The 21,928-nt window shown below is 40.8% G+C and overlaps 1 protein-coding gene across 3 annotated transcripts in view; it reads right to left on the reverse strand.

Annotated features, from left to right (window-relative positions):
- The window catches only part of RASGRF2 (Ras protein specific guanine nucleotide releasing factor 2), a 233,432-nt gene that overhangs the window by 151,032 nt on the left and 60,472 nt on the right, over positions 1-21,928 (reverse strand). For all 3 annotated transcript variants that reach the window (XM_036067434.2, XM_036067409.2, XM_036067419.2), the window contains exons 2-3: positions 18,014-18,120; positions 2,249-2,396 (exon numbers count right to left, since the gene is read on the reverse strand). In XM_036067434.2, the coding sequence (XP_035923327.1) occupies positions 2,249-2,396; positions 18,014-18,120 (255 nt within the window). The remainder of the gene's footprint in view (positions 1-2,248; positions 2,397-18,013; positions 18,121-21,928) is intronic.

A 21,928-nucleotide genomic window follows, 5' to 3' on the forward strand; every position in this document is an offset into this window, starting at 1 on the left:
TTTCGTGATTTGGGAAATACTGGCTTCTAGCCATTAACTCATAGGAAGTTATGCCTACAAGGTAGTTTATGAGATCCTCAGGAAACTTGTTCGTTTTCTTATCCATCCTTTCTTCCTTTGGTGCTAAAGCAGGGGAAGCAAGAACTTCACCGCAAGCATGTTTAGTTCTGTTGCTAACATAAGTGCTTATAAGAAGTGACTGTGGGAAGTGTGAACTGGGATTGGCTTAGGAGAAATGTTAGCCCACAATTTGGCCCAGTGAGGACTAGGCCAAGGCCTTCACAGGAGCTGAGTGGCATGCTGCCATCTTGCCTGATGGCAGCTGCCTGTAATGCCCTGTGGTCTCCAAATGCAATGCCACTCAAGCCAAAGCTCCTGCTTCCCATGATGAGCCTGCAGCCTTCCAGGTACACATAAGTACAGCAGATTCACAAAATTCCTTGGGAAAATGGTAACTGCAAAAGGAACTTCAGAGTCTTGGGATTGATCCAAACCAACCAAGAAAAGGTGAAAAGGTAAAAAGGACTGAAACAACCTGGGATCTCTTTTATCTCTAGCTCAGTTATGTGGCCTGTGAGGGGCAACTCAAGACCAGATGGCCGGTCCAGTACACTTACTAATAAAATTCACTAGACTACCACTCAATTGCAGACTCTTATAAAGGTAAGAACCTATACAGATTTACTACACAGACATTTAAAAAGAGTCATAATTGATTCCTCTGACCTGTCTTTACATTTTGTCACCAATACCAAATATACATTTCTGCCATTTTCTGGCAGAGACATGGGAAAATAAAAGAAGTAAGAAATAAATTATTTTTCCTGCCAACTGACCAAACAAGACATACCTGCTACTGACAGTTTGGGGCTGCAATCTATATTCAGACTAAAATAGAACATAGTGAAGACAGATAAGCATGCACAAATAAAGATTGGGGAACATTGCTTGGTGCTGAGTTTCTCTTGTGGAGTAAATGCCAACTTCTTTCACTGAGCCGACAAGCATCTGCTCTAGCTTACTGTGGCAAAGAAAGAACACAATAATTTTGTTTTAAATTACAGTGCCTGATATAGTCTTTTAAAATGCAGGTTTCTTAAGTTTTCTGTTGTTGTTTTTGCTATATCAGATTTCACGGTTGAACTGGGAAGTTAACAACACTAACGATATGGTGAACGTGGTCTGCAACCTATCAGAAACCAGGTGGAATCAGCTTATACCCTTGCTCTGTGAACTGGAGGTGATGTACACAGGCAGCAGGAGGTGAAAACCCCTCACATGATTCGGAGTATGTCTCAGAGGAAGGTAGTGAGGAAACAAAGAGGAAAATATCATCCAATGACTGTAAAAGTGACAAGAAAGTTACCAAGACTGAGGACCCTGAATTGTTCGGTCAATAGGATACAATTAGTGGTAGGTTTCCTTCTGTTCTATTCTTCTCTTTTGAAGCTAAGAAAATGCTAATGTACCCCTAGTCAGAAAGGGGGGAAAATCTTGTTTTCTACATTCCTCTTCAGTTCTTCAGTTATTGACCACTTTCCATGAGGAATAACAGGACAGCAAGGACAGGTACCCTTGGGTTTCTGTATATAGACAGAGGCACTTGTGAGCATGGGAAGACCCAGGCCCACCACCAGGGCTGCAGACACCATGACCATCTTCTGTTCTCACTTGGCACAATCTCATAATCCAGCGGTACAAGGTCTCAGAAGTTCACCTTTGGAGGTGAAGGCAGGAATGCCAAATTCAGGAAAAAGTGTACCCTAGAAAATGTCTTATACTTTAACTCAAATGTGTTTTTCAAAATTCTAGAGGGGAGAAAGTTGGACTCCTTAGACATAGAAGCAGTAAAGTCTTCCAGACTTCATTTCTGGTCCTTCCTTAGTTGCCATTTGGGAGGTTAACTGAACCTATGATAGATCCACAGTTATCATTACTACAATAGTCAGTCTACAAACAATTATATACTACAGTCAGCTCTTGGTTATCTGATCAAATGAAGGGCATCAGGAGCACAAAATAATTAAAAAGCAGCATATTATTCTGATATTTTGTTGTAGCGTATTTACTCAAATCCTAAGAGACTAGATACCTTTCTAGCATAGATCTGCAGTCTGACCATGTACATGTTGACGGGAAAGGAACTAAGTTTGGGATTAAAATCTTGCCCTAGATAGGCGTTATGTAATTATGAGGAGATGACAATAAATGTGAAACAATGGGGAAGAATCTATCAACTGGGAAGTACCTCTGATTTAAGTCTTTCAATTTCTGTATCTTGATCTTCAAGTTGATGCCGGAGCTGGTTAGCTGCAATTTTTTCTGTTTCTACGATCTGAACTAGATGAATATACTTCTGCATTAACACTTCCCTCTCAATCAGAATGTCTGCATAACTTAAGAGAAAATTACACAGTTAGTCAATGAGATACTGTTCTCCTGCAATTTCATATAGAACAGCATACATTATGTTTTAAAAAGAAACCATAAATGTAGTTTGTTGGCTAACTCTACTTTATGTAAATATTAACTTTTGGCTGACATTTGGTATCATTTAACTATACAGAATTCAAATCATCATTTTACATACCCTTTACTAAGCTATGAGTTCATTTAACTATATAGAGTTTGGATCATTACCATTTTACATATCCTTTACTGAGTTCATTTAATGAATGGCTGCCACCTACAATTTAACATATACATCAGAAAACTGCAAAGGAAATCTATTGTTTATAAAGAAAAAGATGCATCTTCTTTAACAAAAACTGAAGTCTTTGAATTGATGGTACACACCTGGTTTCCAGGGATGATGTTCAAAAATATTTCACTGCTATGATAAGTCACTAGCCAATCAGAACAGACCAGCCACCAAGTGGAATGAATGCAGGGACCATCAGAACAGGGACTGGCTCGAAAGAACTATGATGCCTGTTCCAGTGACCACCTGCTTGGCTCTCTTTAGGATCGTGAGACCATCGATACCTCTTTCAAAAATCAAGAGAAGCTAATATTTCATTCTAAAAATAAGTGTAGATTCTTGGGCCCTAACACCATCTGCCTCATTTGTATCCATTCTTTTGGTGAAGTGTGGTAAAGGCAAGGCTCTCTCTTAGATTTTTATTGACTGTAATTCTGTAGCCCGTGGAATTTTGCCTCTAGATCTTCTTGCACCCTTTGAGGTAGTTAAAATGTATGTTCCTCCATTTCCCAAGTGGTCTAATAATAGTAACAATTAATAACTACTATTTATTAAGTGCTTGGATGTACCCTCTATATTCTCATTTCATCCTCCCAGCAACCAGGAGATAGGCTTTATCATTCCAATTGTACACAGAAAGATTTTAATCTTCACAGAGGTCACACAGCTAGTAGGTGGCAAGGCTGGAATCAAATCAATTTATGTTTGACCTTAAGCTTTCGTTCTTAACCACAAGCTAAACTGTCTCTCTAATAAGAAATAGCACACTGGATATAAACAAGAATGTTGTAGCAGACATGTCTTGAGATATCTGCCCAATTTTGCACTCACTTACCTCTTACCTCTTCTTTGAGAACTTAGGCCATAGCAGCCATGTTTATACCACAAAATCTGTCCTCATGACTACATTACACCGGTCAAAAAAGAGATAACTGGCCCAACCTAAACCAATTCATCTTTCTCCTTGGAATACGGCATTCTGCCTCTTATTTATTTGCTTGAACTGATACGATACAAGCTTGGAAACTCTGGTTACCATTGTTGGGCAGCCATATTTGGCCATACCCATGCGAACCAAAGTGAGTCAGCTGAGAAACAAAGTAAGCAGATGTTCAGGAAAACAGAGATTAGAGAGACAGAAAGGTAATGACTATCTGGGTTTCTATCAACTTTCAAGTTTCTGGCTCCACATCCTCATGATATCTAAATATAATTTTTACTCTTGGGTTCAGAGAAATATTACAATTTCTGTAATAAACTTTCTGTAACCTAAACTAGTTTGAAGTAGGTTTGTGTTACTTAGAACCGAAAGAGTCTTAAAACAATTCTAAAATCATAATTTTAGTTCAATTATCTCAACATCTTCAGCACTTATATCATGTGTGCTACTAGTGTTAGAAAAAAACATAGTGTCAGCAATATTTTAAAGTCATTTGTTCTAAGAAATCACCCTAAGAAAGTAGACAGAAAGGCTGTGTAAGTGTAAGTGGGCGGAGGGTAAAAAAAGAAAAAAAAGAGCAGAGTCTTCATAGAGATATGCTTTTAGGAACTTTAAAAAAGGAGGAAATAATAGAACATGAGAAAAGTAGCTATTATAATAAAAATTCTGCCCTTTCTCATTGATTTTATTAGAAATATGCCAAATTTATTAAAATATATTAAATCAGTGTTAGGTAGCAAAACAGTATTTTTTTTTCTCTTATAAAAAGAAAAAGTCCAGTCCAGACTGTGCAGCTGAGTTCATGCAGACTCATTACCAACATCTGTCTCCCTTCACTTCCAAGCCCCCACTGAAGTGCTAGGAAAATTATTTTCTGTTTAAAGAATGAAACCATAACAGCATTATAAAACAGGAAAATATGCCATCAACAGATCAGAAGTTGTAAGAAATTCCATGAAGAGAAAGACCAAGTAGAATCAGAGTGGTGGGAAATTCAGGGTAGAGGAAACCACACAAGGAGACACCTTGCATAAGCACGGTTCCCATGAAGGTGGCCAGAGCTCCAAGCTTGGAATCGACAAATTCAAAGAAACGGAGTAGGTAAGGTGATCATTAGGGTCTTTCATTAAACAGGTGCCTTTACCAACATCTGCAAGTTAGGCCTCTCCTCTTCCCAGTTCCTAAAGTAAAGAAATAAAAGGCACAACTGGCAGTAGTGACATGTCCTCAAGTCACAGCGCAAGATCTGCTCTCTGTAGAAAAGGGACCTAATGAGGAAGCTAGACTCAGAGAAGACACCTAATGAGGAAGCTAAACTCAGAGAGAACAGAACTTGAATTTACACCAGACCTCCACTGTTGACACAAGAGAGAACCAAAAAAGGATCAGCACTAGGAGGGACTAGGAATGAAATATATGTATTGTTTCTCTATTGTGAACAAATGACCACGAACTCCCAGGTTCAAAACAACACATATTTATTATCTCGTAGTTCTGTGCATCAGGGGTCCAGGCTGTTTAGCTGGGTCCTCAGCTCAGAGTCTCACAAGCCACCCATTACGGCGTCAGTCAAGGTGCATTCTCATCTGGAGGTGTGACTGGGGAAGAACCCATTTCCAAGTATTTCAAATTGTTGGAAAATTCATTTTCTTGCAGGTATAGAACTCATGCAGCTTGTTTCCTCAAGGCCATCAGGAGAGCATCTCTGACCCCAAGGAGGACCCAGTCCCTCCTTGAGGGCTTCCCACTGATTAAGTCAGGCCCATCCAGGAGAATCTTCATTTGAAAATTATGAGAAATGAAAATTATTATGTGAAGAAGAATAAAGCATGCAAAGTAAATAATCTTAGATGACTTTTTTTCATTTGACAAGGACTTTTATTTGAATGACTATTTTGTGCCAGGCCCCATGCCAGGTGCTGAACTGATCTCTAACATTTTTGCCTAGATTATTATGGAGCCTCCAGCTGGTCTCCCTTCTTCTCCCCTGGCACTCTACCCCCACCTCTGTCTTTTCCCATTACAGCAGCAGTGTGATCCTGCTAAAATGTCAGATCTTGCCATGCCTCTGATTCATTTCTCATAATTTTCAAGTCCTTTGATTCATTTAATTGGTTCTACCTACTTTACTACTCTCACCGGGGCATCTTCTCAACTTTACATCAAAAAGTTTTCTTTTTTTTAAAATTTTATTTATTTGTCAGAGAGAGAGACAGCACAAGCAGGGGGAGTGGCAGGCAGAGGGAGAAACAGGCTCCCTGGGAGCCTGATGTGGGACTCGATCCCAGGACCCTGGGATCACGACCCGAGCTGAAGGCAGACACTTAATGACTGAGCCACCCAGGCATCCCACAAAGCTTTCTTTAGGCATCCTGCTAGTAAACGAATTGTGACAAATCAAGTGGAAATGCTTCCATTCGATGTAAGAACTTTCAGAGCATTGGTATTTCTATTTTACTCTATTTCCAATATGTTTTCTATCTGATTAAATTAACCAGTTGCTCAAGTTTAAGAATTTCTGCCTAATCTATTTATTATTTCTTTTTATTTTTAATTTTTTGTTGTTGTTGTTATTCGGTTTAACTTCCACCAGGGGAAAAATAGTCTCTTCACTGCCAAGTGAAATAACAAAATTAAGCCATATAAATCAACATGATGAAAGCCAAACTCATGTGTCCAGTACCAACAGATGGCAAGTTTGAGGTATATATATGTATGAGAGTAAAATACTTATGTGTAATATTTATAATCAAAACCAAGACACCACTATTCCATATGGGAGAAAAGGAAACATTCCAATGAAATCCTAAAGCGTCCAGAGAAGTACAGTATAAAATCATAGGCCTTTATTATTTTTACAGAAGAGTAAAAATTATATTAGCTTCACAAGAAGTGGTTACATGGGCCAGGACCTCATCCTAGCTACTATGATTGAAGACATATTTGCTAATTAGGTAGGTAGATAGATAGATAGATAGATAGATAGATAGATAGACAGACAGATAGATAAACAGATGGATAGACAGATACGTAGATAGATGAATAGATAGATAGATAGACAGACAGACAGACAGATGGATAGATATATATGCTAGATAGATATGCTAGTGAGACATACATAATGAGAACTGTAACAAAACCCAAACTGAAAACTCGTATTACAGGTGACTGAAGAAAAGCTCCCACTTGCTCCAGGATTATACTCAATTTTATTGAGACAACTCTCTGGAATCAGCATTCCTCATATCAGGGGCATCATGATGTCTTTGGGAACTGGGAAAAACCAGTCCTGGATGATAGTTCCCAACCAAACAGTATTGAGCACCGGCAGCAGCCAGCTCATCTATGCAAGATTCTGCCTCCCCAGCTTTACTCACGGCCACTTCAGGATTACTATCATCTGCTTTTTCTGGCTCTCAAATTCTCTTACGTCGATAGCTCTACTTCACCGGCTAATCAATATTTGTTAGGTGTCACATTAGGGTGAGGTTCTAACCTATATCACCCCCACTAATCCCTTCTTCTCTCTCTACTGGTAGACTCTCTTCTCCTAAGCTTGTTCCCTTTACAATGAATGAAAACTCAAACATCTCTGTTAGAAGAGACCAAAAAGAGGAATAAAATTTAAAGACTAAAACTCTCTGTTCTAAATACTGCTCCTTCTTTCCATTTCACATTTAGTAGTTCATTACTTAAACATCTGACTAACTTTGGGGCATATGGGAAGTTGTCAATAACCCTTTCCAAAACACAATTAAATATAAAAAAACAAGCAAAATATTGTTATAAGGTAATATAACAGAAAGTCAATAATGGTAAAATAATCACTTGGGGGCAGAGAAATTTTGAGGAACACTTACTTCCAAAAGCAAATATATTTTATAGTACTATATTATAAAACTGAAGAAAATATTTTATATCATAATTGTATTGATGATTCTTTCCTAACACTGACATTTTTATTTCTTTACAAATATGCATAAATAGTATTGGTAAAATTCTTTCTGATCACAAAAAATTCTTTAGTGAGAATATATATCTAACTATATTCACTAAATCCAAATGGATTAAAGGGGTTTATAAGTTCTCATATCCAATTTCTACTACAAGGACTCTACATAAAATAGCAATGGAAACAAGTGTTGGTGAGGATGCGGAGAAATTAGAACCCTCATAAACTGCTGCTAGAGGAAATATAAAATGGTGCAGCTACTATGGAAAATTAGTTTGGTGCGTCCTCAGAAAGGTAAACATAGAATTAACATATGACTCACTAATTTAACTCCTCTAGATACACCCAAGAGATTTCAAAACATATGTCCACAAAAATGTGTACACAAATATTCATAGCAGCATTGTTAATAATAGCAAAAAGTGTAAACAATCCAAACGTTCATCAACAGATGAATGGATAAACAAAAGGTGGTATACTCATACAATGGAATAGTATTCTGCCATAAAAAGGAACAGAGGACTGATTATGCTACAGCATGGATGAACTCTGTCTGTTAACATTGTGGTAAGTGAAAGAAGCCAAACACAAAAGGTTGTATGATTCCATTTGTATGAAATGTCCAAAATGGTGGTGCCTGGGTGGCTCAGTCAGTTAAGCATCTGCCTTCAGCTCAGGTCATGATCCCAGGGTCCTGGGATTGAGCCCCACATCGGGCTCCCTGCTCAGCGGGGACCCTGTTTCTCCCTCTCCCTCTACTGCACCCCCTGCTTGTGCTCTCTCTGTCAAATAAATAAAATCTTAAAAAAATAAAATAAAAAAGGAAAAATAAATAAATAAATAAATTAAATTAAATAAAAAAATGATGGGACACCAGGGTGGTTCAGTCAGTTAAGCGTCTGCCTTCAGCTCAGGTCACGGTCTCAGGGTCCTGGGATCCAGTCCTACATCGGGCTCCTTGCTCAGCGGAGAGCCTACTTCTCCCTCTGTCTGCCACTCCCCCAGCTTGTGCTCTCTCTCTCTCTCTCTCTCCCTCTCTGACAAATAAATAAATAAAATCTTAAAAAAAAAAATGAAATGTCCAAAATGGGCAAATCCATAGACACAGAAAATGGGTAAGTGGTTGGCTAGGGCTAGGGAAAATGGGGAGTAGGGAGTAGATGCTAACAAATATTGGGTTTTTTTGCGGGTGTTGAAAATGTTCCAGAATTAGATAGTGGTGATGGTTACACAACCGTGAGAGACTATGGACTCTGAGAAACAAACTGAGGGTTCTAGAGGGGAGGGGGTGGGGGGATGGGTTAGCCTGGTGATGGGTATTAAAGAGGGCACGTACTGCATGGAGCACTGGGTGTTAAATGCAAACAATGATTCATGGAACACTACATCAAAAACTAATGATGTAATGTGTGGTGATTAACATAACATAATAAAAAAATAAAATATTTATAATAGCCAATAAATAAATAAATAAATAAATAAATAAAATAAAAACCATTAAACTGTATGCTTTAAAATGGTGGGCTTTATGGTATGTGAATTATATCTCAATTTTTAAAATATTGTTTTTTTTAAAAAACAATGGAACAACCTCCCCACCAAAAGCAATATTTGCACTGCGTTATATTTCAAAAACTCTTTCTGTAAAAAAAAAAAATGCCATATATATAAGAACAAGACGAAAAAATGATGCAAGGGAATTTACAACAAATACAAGGAGATGATATCTTTATCATACAAAGAGCTCATAAACAAACTGATAAGAAAAACACCAACAGAAAAAATGAGCAATGGACATGAGATGACAATTCCTACAGGAAACATAGACAAATATTAAGAATAGCAAAAAATAGTCAATTTCACCAATAATCAAGGAAATGCTCAGTACACCAAGATACTATTTTTCACCCATCAATATAATGCAGATGTTTAAAAAATGATTCCAGCTTTTTCACGTCCTAGTGGAGGGAGATTAAATTGGTAGATACATTTCTAAAAAGCAATTTGTCACTGAGCCAGGAGCAGGAGATAAGAGGTGAGCAGTACAGATTTGTGTTGAAGGCTGACAGAGAGAAACAGACATAAACAAATCAATACAATAATCTTGTAGGGACTTGAAAAGAAATAAGGGGTTACAGTGGGAGCCCAAAGAAGGGAATGGTCAGTCCTTTCTACAGGGGGAGGAAGAGGACCAGGGAAGGTGATGCAGACGACTGAGAGCTGAGTCCTGAAGGACGAGGCTGTTAGTCAGACTGAAGGGGCCATGCCAGCACATTCGGATTCCTGGGTGTGGTGCTATAGCTCGACCCAGGACACAGGGGAGGGGTGGCGTGAGAAGTTCACAAAGGTCAGCTCAGGAGAGGCCTCGCGGGGACTGGATCACTGAATCCCAAGTTCAGGGATATAACAAATATCAGTCGAACGAATACAATTTTTTTTCTTAAAAGCAACATGAAAAATCATTATACGATTCTCTCTACCATTGCATCTGGTTAAAATTTTCTCTAATAAGAAGTAAATGGAACAGGGGCGCCTGGGTGGCTCAGTTGGTTAAGCATCTGCCTTCGGCTCAGGTCATGATCCCAGGGTCCTGGAATCGAGCCCCGCATCGGGCTCCCTGCTCGGCGGGAAGCCTGTTTCTCTCTTTCCCACTCCCCCTGCTTGTGTTCCCTCTCTCACTGTCTCTTTCTCTGTCAAATAAATAAATAAAATCTTAAAAAAAAAAAAAAAAGAAGTAAATGGAATATAATAACCAAAATAGCTAACAGGAACCCTGGAGTTCTTCCAGGAGCAGATGTTCTTTTCAGAAAGGGCACTCTGGTACCCTGTGGAGGAGGGATGAGGAGGCAAACTTCGAAGAGAGACAGGTGAGGTGGCTGAGCAGTAAGCCATGCAACCACCGTTGACGTGGAGAGGAGTAAAGACCAGATGTTCCAGGGCTCAAATCTACCAGTGGCTGAATGGATGTGAGCACTGCGGGTGGAGGGTGCAGGATGGTGCTGGCTTGAGCGATGGAGTGTATGTGTATAGGAGACTATACGAAGAAGGGGACAAAAAGGGGACATGGAGAAAAATATGTTTGGCTTTGGACTTACTGAGTATCAGGTAACCCTGAGCACCCAAGGGGAGAGGGTATGTAGATAGGTCAGTAGAGAAAGATGACTCTACACGTAATAGAGGCAATTCATCTTGCTGACTAAGGACACAGGCTCCGGGGTTAGCCTGACCTTGGATTTGAACTTAGTAGGCTGGTGGCCTTCAGGAGGTTATTTCATCCTCTAAGACCCCAGACTCCACAGGGATGGTACCACCAACTTCATGGGCTGTGTGACTGTTCAGTGAAAAGAGTACATGGTGCATTCAGCACGGTATCCAGCGTCACCAGAGCACGGGGGAGGTTGACTCCAGCCACCTGGTAGAAGGAGCCTTGGCAGTGGACACCCGGTGAGGAGAGAAAGGCACAAGGGCGCAGAGCCGTGACATTAAAGAAAGGGATAGAATACAAGGGGCAGTGAAAGAGGAGGAGAAGAAATGATCAAAGGAACAGAAGGAGAATCAGGAGTGAGTGAGGTCGTAGAAGCAAAAGGAAAGATAATTTCAAGAGAAGATTTAGGTCTCTATATACTGAAAAAACAAAAACAAAAACAACCTCTAAATTAGTGTGAAAGTGATGTGGGAGACAAAGGCAGAAGAGAAATTATTAAATGTCCTTACTACTACAGCCCCTTGACAAGTCCTTGAGACAGGCAGAGTGACCTTCCTCTAAGGGACGCACTACCTCAATGCTGACACTTTGCTGAGGGCAAAAGGCAATCCTAGCTGGACACCCCACCCCACCCCCACCAGGATCCTGTAAGTCTACTTTAACATATAAAAATTCTTTTGGAAATTTCCTTTCTCTCTACCCCCCAAGATACGTGTTGGCCATCATCCCCCAAGCATATGGCCCACCGATAGACATCTGAAGGGTCTCCTGACTAAGGTTTTATTAGACGGTAATAAATGGCCTTTTCCCAACAATAGCTAGCCCCCTCAAGGTCCTGGAAACCTTGCTTCCAAAATTCCTTAGAGACTTAACGCTATCCCTAACCCTCTCCCAACTTGAAAGTCTATAATGGGCCGCTCCTCATGACCCCAGTACAGCTCTTTCTGCCCACAGGTCCTGTCCCCGTGCTTTAATAAAACCACCTTTTTGCACCAAAGACGTCTCAAGAATTCCTTTCTGGCCGTCGGCTTTGAACCCTAACGTTTTTCCTACATCAACAGCAAGGTTGAACATAATGTTACTAGTAAGTAAAAAGAGTGTGTAATCATACAATCTACCTACCCGTCTTATCTATCCATCTTATCTACTTATTTATCTAAGAGATATGCAAATGTATAGAAAAACTAAGCACCGGATTGTTACCAGTAAATACCTTTGAGGAAGTAAGTGGGCTTGGGGAATGGGAATAGGGAAGGACGAGCATATGAATGGAAACTATAACTTTTTACTCTCTCTACTTTTCATTGTTTGAATTTTCGTTCTCTTTTTTTAGAGAGCTTGGATTTATGTACTATTTGTGTTATTAAAAACTATTAAATATAACTGGAAAGTTGGAGCTACATAAGGAAAGAAAAGCTTTGGAAAGTCATTGCTGACCCGGGCAACAACAGTTTCCGTGGGGCAGGGACAGAAACCCATCACAGAGGGTGCCTGAGCTGTGTGCTGTGTGCGAGGGAGAACCACCCAAGATTTCTTCAGAAAGCTGGGCGGCACAGCAGCTAGAGGAGGATGGGGGCCGAGGGAGGGATTTTAACGTTTTGTTTCAAGGTGGGAGAGATTCGTGGAGAATCAAAGAATACAGGAAAAAAGCCCAAGAGGGGTTGGTAAACAGATGGGAAGTATAATAGAGCAAGGGAATAAATGATGGAGCAAGGGAATGCGAGGGAAGAGGCGCAGGGCAGAAATGGGCCTTGAAGCAGCGTCAGGTCTTGGGACGGGGAGAACCCGTGGCGGTGGCGCCCCCCGCAGGCGGGCCGGAGGGCGCGCGCAGACAGACGGAGCTCCCGCCGCAGTGTGAGCAGAAGCAAAAGCCCTGTGAGGGGCCGGAAAGAGAACCGACAGGTGAAAGTATTAACAACGGGCTGCAAATAAAGCGATTCAAGCCCAACTCTTCCCTATAGAAAACAAGTTCTACGATCTCATCAAGTGAAATCTTTCATTGTTCCCAGACATATTATCCCTTTTCTCTCGTGTTGCGCTTTGCAGGCTCTGAGGAAGAACGTGTTTAAGCCTCTTTCATCATGTCAAATCTGGAGGCAAAGGCCCGACAGAACTTCTTAGTAAAAAAAAAAAAAAAATATATATATATATATATATATATATATATATATATATATATCTCAAATGAACAAAATCCACGTATTCGGCTTTAAAGTAGTGATAGTCTTACTATAAGAAGAATACAAAATGCGGCTTCAGGATTTGCTTTAGGCTATAACGGCCCATTTCTGATTTTTGATTTTCTAGTCCTGTCATTTCCCTGTGATACATGAAGCACTTTCAGCTTTTCTATGTAATCACTTTTTTTCTGATTTGTAGGGGATTTCTCCATGGACAGTCTATAAAGAGCTGGTTTTATGGGGATGACATGATACACAGTGTGGCCTTTATGGTTGGACAGATTGTATACTATACACTTCACTCTAAATTAAGCCTCTATCTAAGTAAAAAGGATGAGGTTACACGCACTAGATGTTTGGTGCAGTTCTATGTTGGGGCGGGTGTGTGTGTGTGTGTGTCTGTGTGTGTCTGTGTGTGTGGTTGTGTACATTGTGGGGAAGGGGAGAGCAACAGACTGAGGAGGGCGGGTGGAGAGAATGAACTACAGTTTGCCTCAGGCACATGTAATCAAAAGGACTACAGATAAAAACAGACCCAAGAGGCTGGATTAGGGCTTTCTTTAGTGGACAAGACTTCACTGAAAGAGTTAACTGGAAGATTAAGTCTCTCTGATGGTCAAATTTAGGACTGATAGGGTGAGTGAATGGGTTTTGTCAAGCCCTTGCCAAACTAAATCTGACAGGAGCTTTATGGAATGGAAGGATACACCCAGTTCCTTTTCGCTTGCAAATGCCCTCTCCACTGAAAAAAGCCTAAGATCCACCTGCCACAGGCACACACCAAGAGGAGGAAGGACAGTCAAGGTGGGGGTCTGAACAGAGTTACAGATGGAAAAATTAGAAAGCAGGCAAAAGACACAGTAGGACAGTCTCAAACACTGAAAGCATAAGTCATACCTTTGCAGGGAGAAAAAAAGAAAAAGCTGTGCACGTTCCATGGTGCGCCGTGCCAGCTACAATATTCTCTACGTCTTCAACTTTTCACAAGTCCTCCCCTAACCTCAGCTTTGGTAGAAACCCAAAGCCAGCTTTCCCTCAGGACACACCTTACTTCTCTAGTAGCTTCTGATACTCATTTTCTCATATCTTACACAGCAAGGGCAAGGAGAGCCCTCAGACGGGCTCCTCACGGCCCCTTCCAGGCAAGCAAACCCAATTCCCCACAGAGGCCCTTCCTGACCAGCGCTCATCATCTCTGCCCCACAATCCCACTTTCATCCATCATTTCTTCTCCCAGGAAGTGACACTCTGAGAGATGTGTTAGATACCCCCCTGATCTAATACCACCTGCATCCAGGTGGTCACAAAGTCCTAGAGGAAGTCTACCCTCCACCCCATCTCTGGAATACTTTCCACTTCTCTTTTATTAACTGTCAGAGACCAGGTCCTTCGGGTCTTACACTTAGACCAGGACGGGAAGAGCTTTGGTACCTCCACACACTAGACCCTCTTCCAGGCCATAACCACCTTCTAACTGCTGAGGCTTTGCTTGGTCAGTGTTCCACCAAATGAAAAGTGGAGAAAAAATGCTGTGGATGTTGTCTTTTCAGCCAATGAGCCCTGAGGACCTACAATTAACTGAGTCAGTGTTTTTGACTGTCCTAATGTCAATGACTAAATCAACCACAGTAGACAGATAAGACCAAGAGGACAACAAGAAAAATCAGGTTATTAGGAATATCCAGAGTTCCATACTCAACTACCAAACCACTATGGAATAAGCATAGAACTTCAATGCCGTTAAAATGCTCTGGCCTCTCCTTATCCAGACAAAAATAAGACTGAGTCTGCTAGCAGCTTCCCATGAGCTGGTGCCAATAATAAGTGATGGAATGATATTATAAATGTGCCAGTGTTCTAGAAATGTAATATTGGCCAACTTCAAAAAAAACTGTAAAACAAGCTTTCTGGACCCCGTCAGAGCTTTGAAATGAGAATATAATTTCCAAAAAGATTTTTCCTTGGGCCCCATCTAAGGAAGAAAACATGTAACTCAACATCCCGGAAAATGACCAAGAGATCCACTGAAGGCAAACTAGAGCAAGTAGATTCAGCTCTGAGGTACAAAAGCCAGCAGCAAGAATGTGATTTTCATGGCGCACAAGGACAGCATGCCCAAGCCAGTACTGAGAAGACATCCCAGGAAAAGAGCAGAGACCAGGAGAAGGGCTCTGAGCAGTCCCTGTTTCTATGCAGTGTCGGCAGGACACTCAGGAAAGAACTGGTCTCAGGCTAAAATAGTCATCAGTTAACCAATAGCTCAGACTTTTAAAAAGAGGGATTAATAAAACTATAATTATTGAGCATTTTCTATTAAAAAAGCAGTGGCACCAGATTAACACCACCAACTACCCTCTAAAGGTGAAATATTTAGTCAACCAATCAGTTGTGGTAATTAGCCAAATGCCAAGCAAAACTGGCTGACAAACGCTTTCTCTGAATCAGCTTCTTTAACTTTCTGGCTCTGCACATGTATGAACAGTTAGAATGAATTTCACAGATCCAAGTTTACACCAAACACTCAACTTAAACTTAAATGAAAAAGTTGTTATCTTCCCTGATTTGTAAAACAAAAAGATTTAAGAAGCATCTCAATGCAAAAAGTCAAATATAAGAACTCAAGTATAAAGCAGTCCGATTAAAAAGAACTCATCAAAGAACCCAGTCCTGGGCCTTAAATCAAAGGAAAAGCAAATCTAATGGACCAAAAAGTCAGGGCGTTAAAAAAAATCAATTATTAGCTAAATCTTCAAATCCACAAGAGAATTTTATCATTTGTTCACCTAAACCACTAAAGTGGTTTCTAAAGTCTGTCTCCTGACAAGACCGCAAGTGCCCTAACTGATATGTCAATCAACACCAAATACTGACCCACACCCACATATATGACAAAGTTCTCATGATACAGAAAGGAAAAAAAAAAAAACCTTACTTAAAATCTAACCGTTTTTGAAGTTATTCATACTCTGTATTTGGTCCACCCCAGTATTCACTTGGCAACTACAAAGGTAAGGTATTTAGGTTACTAATAGTATCTCACTTTTCTGGAATGAAAAAAGGTGGGGGGAGGGGAGGAATACACATGTTTTAGGTTATTTACTTCATTTTAATTCCCAGGTAGGAAGGAATTACACAGAGATTGTCTAGAAAGAACCCAAGAGTTCTACCTTGCCAACTTGATACTTCTTTCACCTCTCAAGACCTGACTTTCTTTCTATAGCAAGTCATTGTACATTACAGTAAAGTCTGGAGCAAAACCCTCAGACAGAAACAATGAGAGAAAAGACAGCTGAATGGTGTGCCAGTATCATGGTGTGGACAAGCTGCCCCCAGGGCCCACTTGGAGAGCAGCATTTGGTCGCCAACCCTGTGCATCTCAAAGAAATATTTTGAAGAGGAGGAAAGAAAAGGAACTGAAATATTTTGCAAATAACATCTACTCTCAACCCTGACCTTACATTAATCTATTTGCATCTTTGAATAGAGGAAAAGAAAAGAAATAGAAAGGGGGGGCGGGAAGAAGAGAAAAAGACAAGAATGAAGACAGTACAACCCAAAACACTGGTTAAAGGCTCTGGAGACAGATTGATCTGGGTGTGAAGCCCAGCTCTGCAGCTTAACGACTTCATGTTAGATGTTGGCCAATCTGCTTAATAATCATGAGCCTTTGTTTTCTCATCTGTAAAGTGGGTAGTTGTGAAGAATAAACAAAGCATGTAAAGCACTTAGCATGGTGCCTGACACAGAGGAGGTAGGTGGTCAATATAAAGTAGTTGAAGAAAAAAAGAGAGGTGGGGAGGGGAGGAGAGGGATGAGACTTTCAGAGAAAAAAATCTCAAGGGTTCAAGAAGAGTCTAAACTCAGAACAAATGTCCCAACCTCTTTACAGTCAATGTGAAAATATTTCTTGGTCACCTACTACATAATTAGCACTGTGCTTTGTTCAGAAATGAAATATCCTCCTCCTCACTCTTGAGGTGCATGCAATCCAGCTCAAGAAACAGAAATCACACGTGAAATATGTAAAAAAATAATAATAAAAAAATAAAAACAAAAACAAACCCCTAAGTTGCCCTAAACTGTTAAATATTCTACGTGTAGTAATGCAACTGCTTTGGCGATTTGGAGAAGGGGCCTGTGAGGGTTACTTGTGGGGGATGGTTTCAGGGACAGGGGCGGTACAGGCATGAAAGGCACTTAGGAGAAGCAGGGGGCGTGTCAGGTGAAGAAAAAGAAGATGTGCCCCAGCTGGAGTTTTGCCATAGAAGCAGCGGGGATATGAGCAGGGACTTAAAGAGTGACCACAGACTGGACGACGGAGGGGACAGCCAGGAAAGCAGTGAGTACGGGAGCTATTTGAAGCAAAAATGGGCTGGACTTCAGAAATGAATATGAAAAATAAAAAAGAGGGATCTGCCTGACTCTCTTTCAGATTTCTTGTTTTTGTTTGAGGCCAAGTGCATTCTTTCTACCTTCCTGGTATTTCTTAGGAGGAAATAAAATCATACTCTTTTATCTCCCTAGATAGAGTCAGCATCACCCTTCTTGATAACCAGGCTGCCCAGGGCAGGGTTTACAAATATGGGCTCGGCTGGGTCCGTAACCCAGCTCTGCCACTTACCAGCTGTGCGACCTCAGACTAGCAAACCAACCTTCCCGGCTTCATTTTCCTTCTCTGTAAAAGGGGGTAATTATAATACCCACTCTCAGACTGTCGAGAGGATAAGCAAATCAATACATTTAATAAATGCCTTAATTGAGAAGCGCTTAGAAGAGTACCTGGCACATAGGAACAACTGACAAAAGTGACCTATTATTATTATTGTTGTTGTTGTTATACATATTACTTTTCATCTTTAGCTAGAACATAGCCATAGAAAGCTCAAAGAATCATCTCACACATCACTAAAGACGGGGTACCAAGGGGAAACCCATCTTGGAATTGCAAGTTCTCCCAAAACTACAGCCAACAGTGAAAACCCCAATGCGAGAGACCTAGCCAATCCAGTGTCACACAGAGGATTTGAGCCCATACCTGGCTTGGTGAATGGCCTCCATCCACTCTTTACCATCCTGCTCCTCCTCACAGCGCAGCTCCAGAGGTTTCTGACCTTCATGGCCAAAAAGAACGGTAAAGTAATACTAGAGAGAAAAACAAACAAACAAAGTTTAGTTTTATTTTTCAAGCATGACCGCATAGTATAGTATTTCCCTACAAAGGGTATATGTTTAAAAAATGAATCAGCACTATATAAATCATATTTCAAAATGTACTATCACTCCCATTCCACTTGGCAATGACTTTGCACCTAGAAGATACAATAGGTTTCATCTTAACACCCTTCTGTAAGAGTCAGCCCATAACACCTCAGTAGATACGGAAAAGATATTTGATTAAGACTCTACACAGACACATGATTAAAATTCCTTACTGAAATTTCTAAACCTAATAAAGGATATCTAAAAAAATTTACTATATTTTACCTATTGGTGTACTATTACAAGCAACCCTTCTGGGGCGCCTGGGTGGCTCAGTCATTAAGTGCCTGCCTTTGGCTCAGGTCATGATCCCAGGGTCCTGAGATCAAGTCCCACATCGGGCTCCCTGCTCAAAGTCCGCTTCTTCCTCTGCCCCTCCCCCCTGCTTGTGTGTGTGCGCTCTCTCTCTCTCTCTCTCTCAAATAAATAATTTTATATAAAAAAAAAAAACAAGCAACCCTTCTAAAATCAAAAATAAGAAAAAGATGGTAGTTATTGACACTTCTATTTACTAATTCTGCCTGGAGGGCAATATAGAAAAATAAAGGAAAAAAGGCACAAGAAATGGAAAGCAAGGGAAGAAAATCATTTTCACAGCTGATGTAATTGTCTATATTAAAAGCTCATTGAAAAACTATTAGAATAAGAACACTGAACAAAATAGTTAAGTACAAAATCAATACACAAAAATTTATTGCCCTTTGGTATAATATCGACAAACACAAAGCTTAATTTTGAAAACACAGCATTTGCAATAACAAATACGAGTAACTGAAGACTAAGTCTAAGAAAATGTGTTTATCACCTCTAAGAAGTAAATTAATCTATAATTTCAATGTATTCCAATAAAAATATCCGGAGTTTTTATTTTTGGTAGAATGTGACAAACTGAATCTGAAATCTGTGCCAGGGGAGAAGCTTTCACTTTAAACCAGTCTATTTGAGGCTGGACATATTAATTACCAAACTGAGACTGTCTGGAAAGGAAATGTGACTGGAGAGCTTTTTATTATACGAAAATGATCAGAAAATACACTGGACCTGCCCAGGACGTCTTCCTGGGGCATAAAAAGAACCAGGCCACAGAGCTGCTCTAAGGGAGAGCCAAAGCCAAACACAGAGCTCCTTCTGTCATCCCACCTTCCCACCCACCCCTATCCCCAAGCTTTTGTTTATTCAATGTGACAGTTATGTACTCATTTTCTTCAAACGAATTAAAAACCTTCAGGACAATAATCCTAGAGATAAGAATTTCCAGCATAAGGGAAAAGAGAGAGAGAGAGAGAGAAAGCAAGAAAGAGTCTCTTAATTACAGTGAACAAGCTGATGGTGACCAGAGGGGAGGTGGGTGGGAGGATGGGGGAAATAGAGGATGGGGATGAAGGAGGGCACTTGCTGTGATGAGCACAGGGTGATGTATGGAAGTGTTGAATCACTCTATTGTACACCTGAAACTAATATAACACTGCATGTTAACTAACTGGAATTAAAATAAAAACTTAAGAAAAAAAAGAATTTTCAGCACAATATTACCAAAAAGAAGAAAACTGGCTAAGAGACTTCTCGGGTTACCTGTACATAAATCACCAGTCCAGTGAGAACTCTGAGTCATGCCTGCACAGTAATCCACCACACTTCCCATGGACTGTCCTAAGCCCCGTAAATGGCAAGCTGTCTTTAGTTCTTAAACCTCTTGTCCAGCCAGAGGACTAAATGCTAGGAGCCAGGGGGGAAATAACCTGATGAAAAGGCCACAGAGAGTGAGAAGAATTGAGTTTAGCACTGTATTCAATAAAGCTCCATTTAAATTTGAGAGGAAAAAATCGAAACTCAGTAATATAACAAATCAGTGTCTTAAAGGTCAATCCTATAAGTGATGGCATTTCAGTAACTGCTGGCTACTGTCCAAGCTCAGCTGTCCAGACGAGGGAGAGGAAACGCTTAACGAACTGGCCCAATCTATTGAAAGACTGCAACCAGCATCTCGACAGCAACTGCTACTCTGAAACCCAATTAAAAGCCACCTTTCAAAGACAGCAAGGCAATTATATTAGCAGAGGACATCCAAAGGTTAGACCATGTGTCAGGCATAATGATGATGGTTTTGAGAAGTACATGTTACATTTCTAGGAGTTCACTTAACAAATTCAGCTCAACTACAAAAAATTAAACAGTGCCTCTGCATGTACCTGCAAATTATTCATTTTTAACCACTCATCAAAGTTTTCTTTGTGTAGAATATTCTGGCCTCATTCTGATATGAACTTGGTATACCATGGATCTATGTGTCAGGCCTGGCACTTTAAAGGTCCCCTTGGGGATCAGAAGTAGCAGCAGATACCTTGACAGTACCCTGTGACCTCAGAGCTGTCTGGTGCAGGAACCTGGAGGAGAGGTTCCAAAGCACTGGGTCACTGTGAAAGGCAAGGAAGAATTAAAACAGTGATGACCTTGTTTATGTTTTTAAATTTAGCATCTACAATGACAGTGAGTTTCTCTTCCTTTTCTTCTTAGATATTCTCACCTGTTTCCCAAACCCATTTCTCCAGGCAGATTCTCTCCCAGGTGCCAGCCCCATATTTCTCCTATTAGACAGCATTTCAGTCAGATCCAAAACTGAATTCATTGCCCTCCCTCTCTTCTTCCCATCCCCCAAACCTCCTCCTCCTCCCCTCCGCCCTTACAATTATTCCTTCTCCTCTTGTGTTTTCTCTGTCAAGTGAATCTTTATTCAATGGTTGCCCCAACTAGGAACCACAAAGTCATCTTCAACTTCTCCGTCTCATCACTCCCACATTTGGTTTCACTAAGGCTCGCTCGTAGGACTCTCTTCTGGCTTTTATTATCCCTCACTTAGACTACTGTAGCAGCTCTACCATCAGGTGACAAATACGACAGCTTTGAAATTCATTTGAAATTCCTTTATCTAAAGCTGACCTCCCTCCTTCCTTGTATGCTGGCCACTATGACAGCCCAAAGTGGAAGGTTAAAGGCACTTCTCGAAGGAAGACAGAATGACCTAGAGAAGTCCCGATGAGTTGGGGACACAAGGAGAAGTGTGGAGAGAAGAAGTGGTCAAGGTAAATAGAGAAATCGGGAGATGGAGACACACATGGTACAGCTTCTCCCCACTCAGGGCTAAAATCCAGAAGAGGGTGAGGAGTTAAAAGAGTTGATAACAAAAACCAAAGGCCAAGGAGTTTCTGTATCACTTTCCCTTTAGGGATCTAGAGGATGCGACCTCACAGAACGTCTTCATGCCCTGCCCCCCACTCTCAAGACAAAATGGGGTGGTGACTGCATAGGTGGTGACCATATCCCATAAATCAGCAAATCTGGTGTCACAGCAGTTGCGTGTTTAAAAAAAAAAAAAAAAGGCCCAAGTTTTGAGGTTTGCTGTCCAAAGCCTGACTAGCTTCTAAGCAGTGTGGACATTCCCAAGGACACTGTGGAGGACCACGGAGGGAAGGGCATTATCAAAACTTCCTGTGGGATAAGGTAAGGGGTATAAAGGCCAAGCAAGAGCCACGGTGGGACCACGTAGGCAATACGGACAAGCAGGCCCTGACTGACCTGGGAGAAAACAGACTGCAAGTTAGAGCAGCCACGAACTTCAGCAATGGCTGCCAACAGATGGCCCAGGCAGAGCGGGAACACCTCCAGACCACAGTCGGCATCAGCAAGGGCTGCC

The sequence above is a fragment of the Halichoerus grypus genome, chromosome 2 (assembly GCF_964656455.1).
Source record: "Halichoerus grypus chromosome 2, mHalGry1.hap1.1, whole genome shotgun sequence".
NCBI classification, from domain to species: Eukaryota; Metazoa; Chordata; class Mammalia; order Carnivora; family Phocidae; genus Halichoerus; species Halichoerus grypus.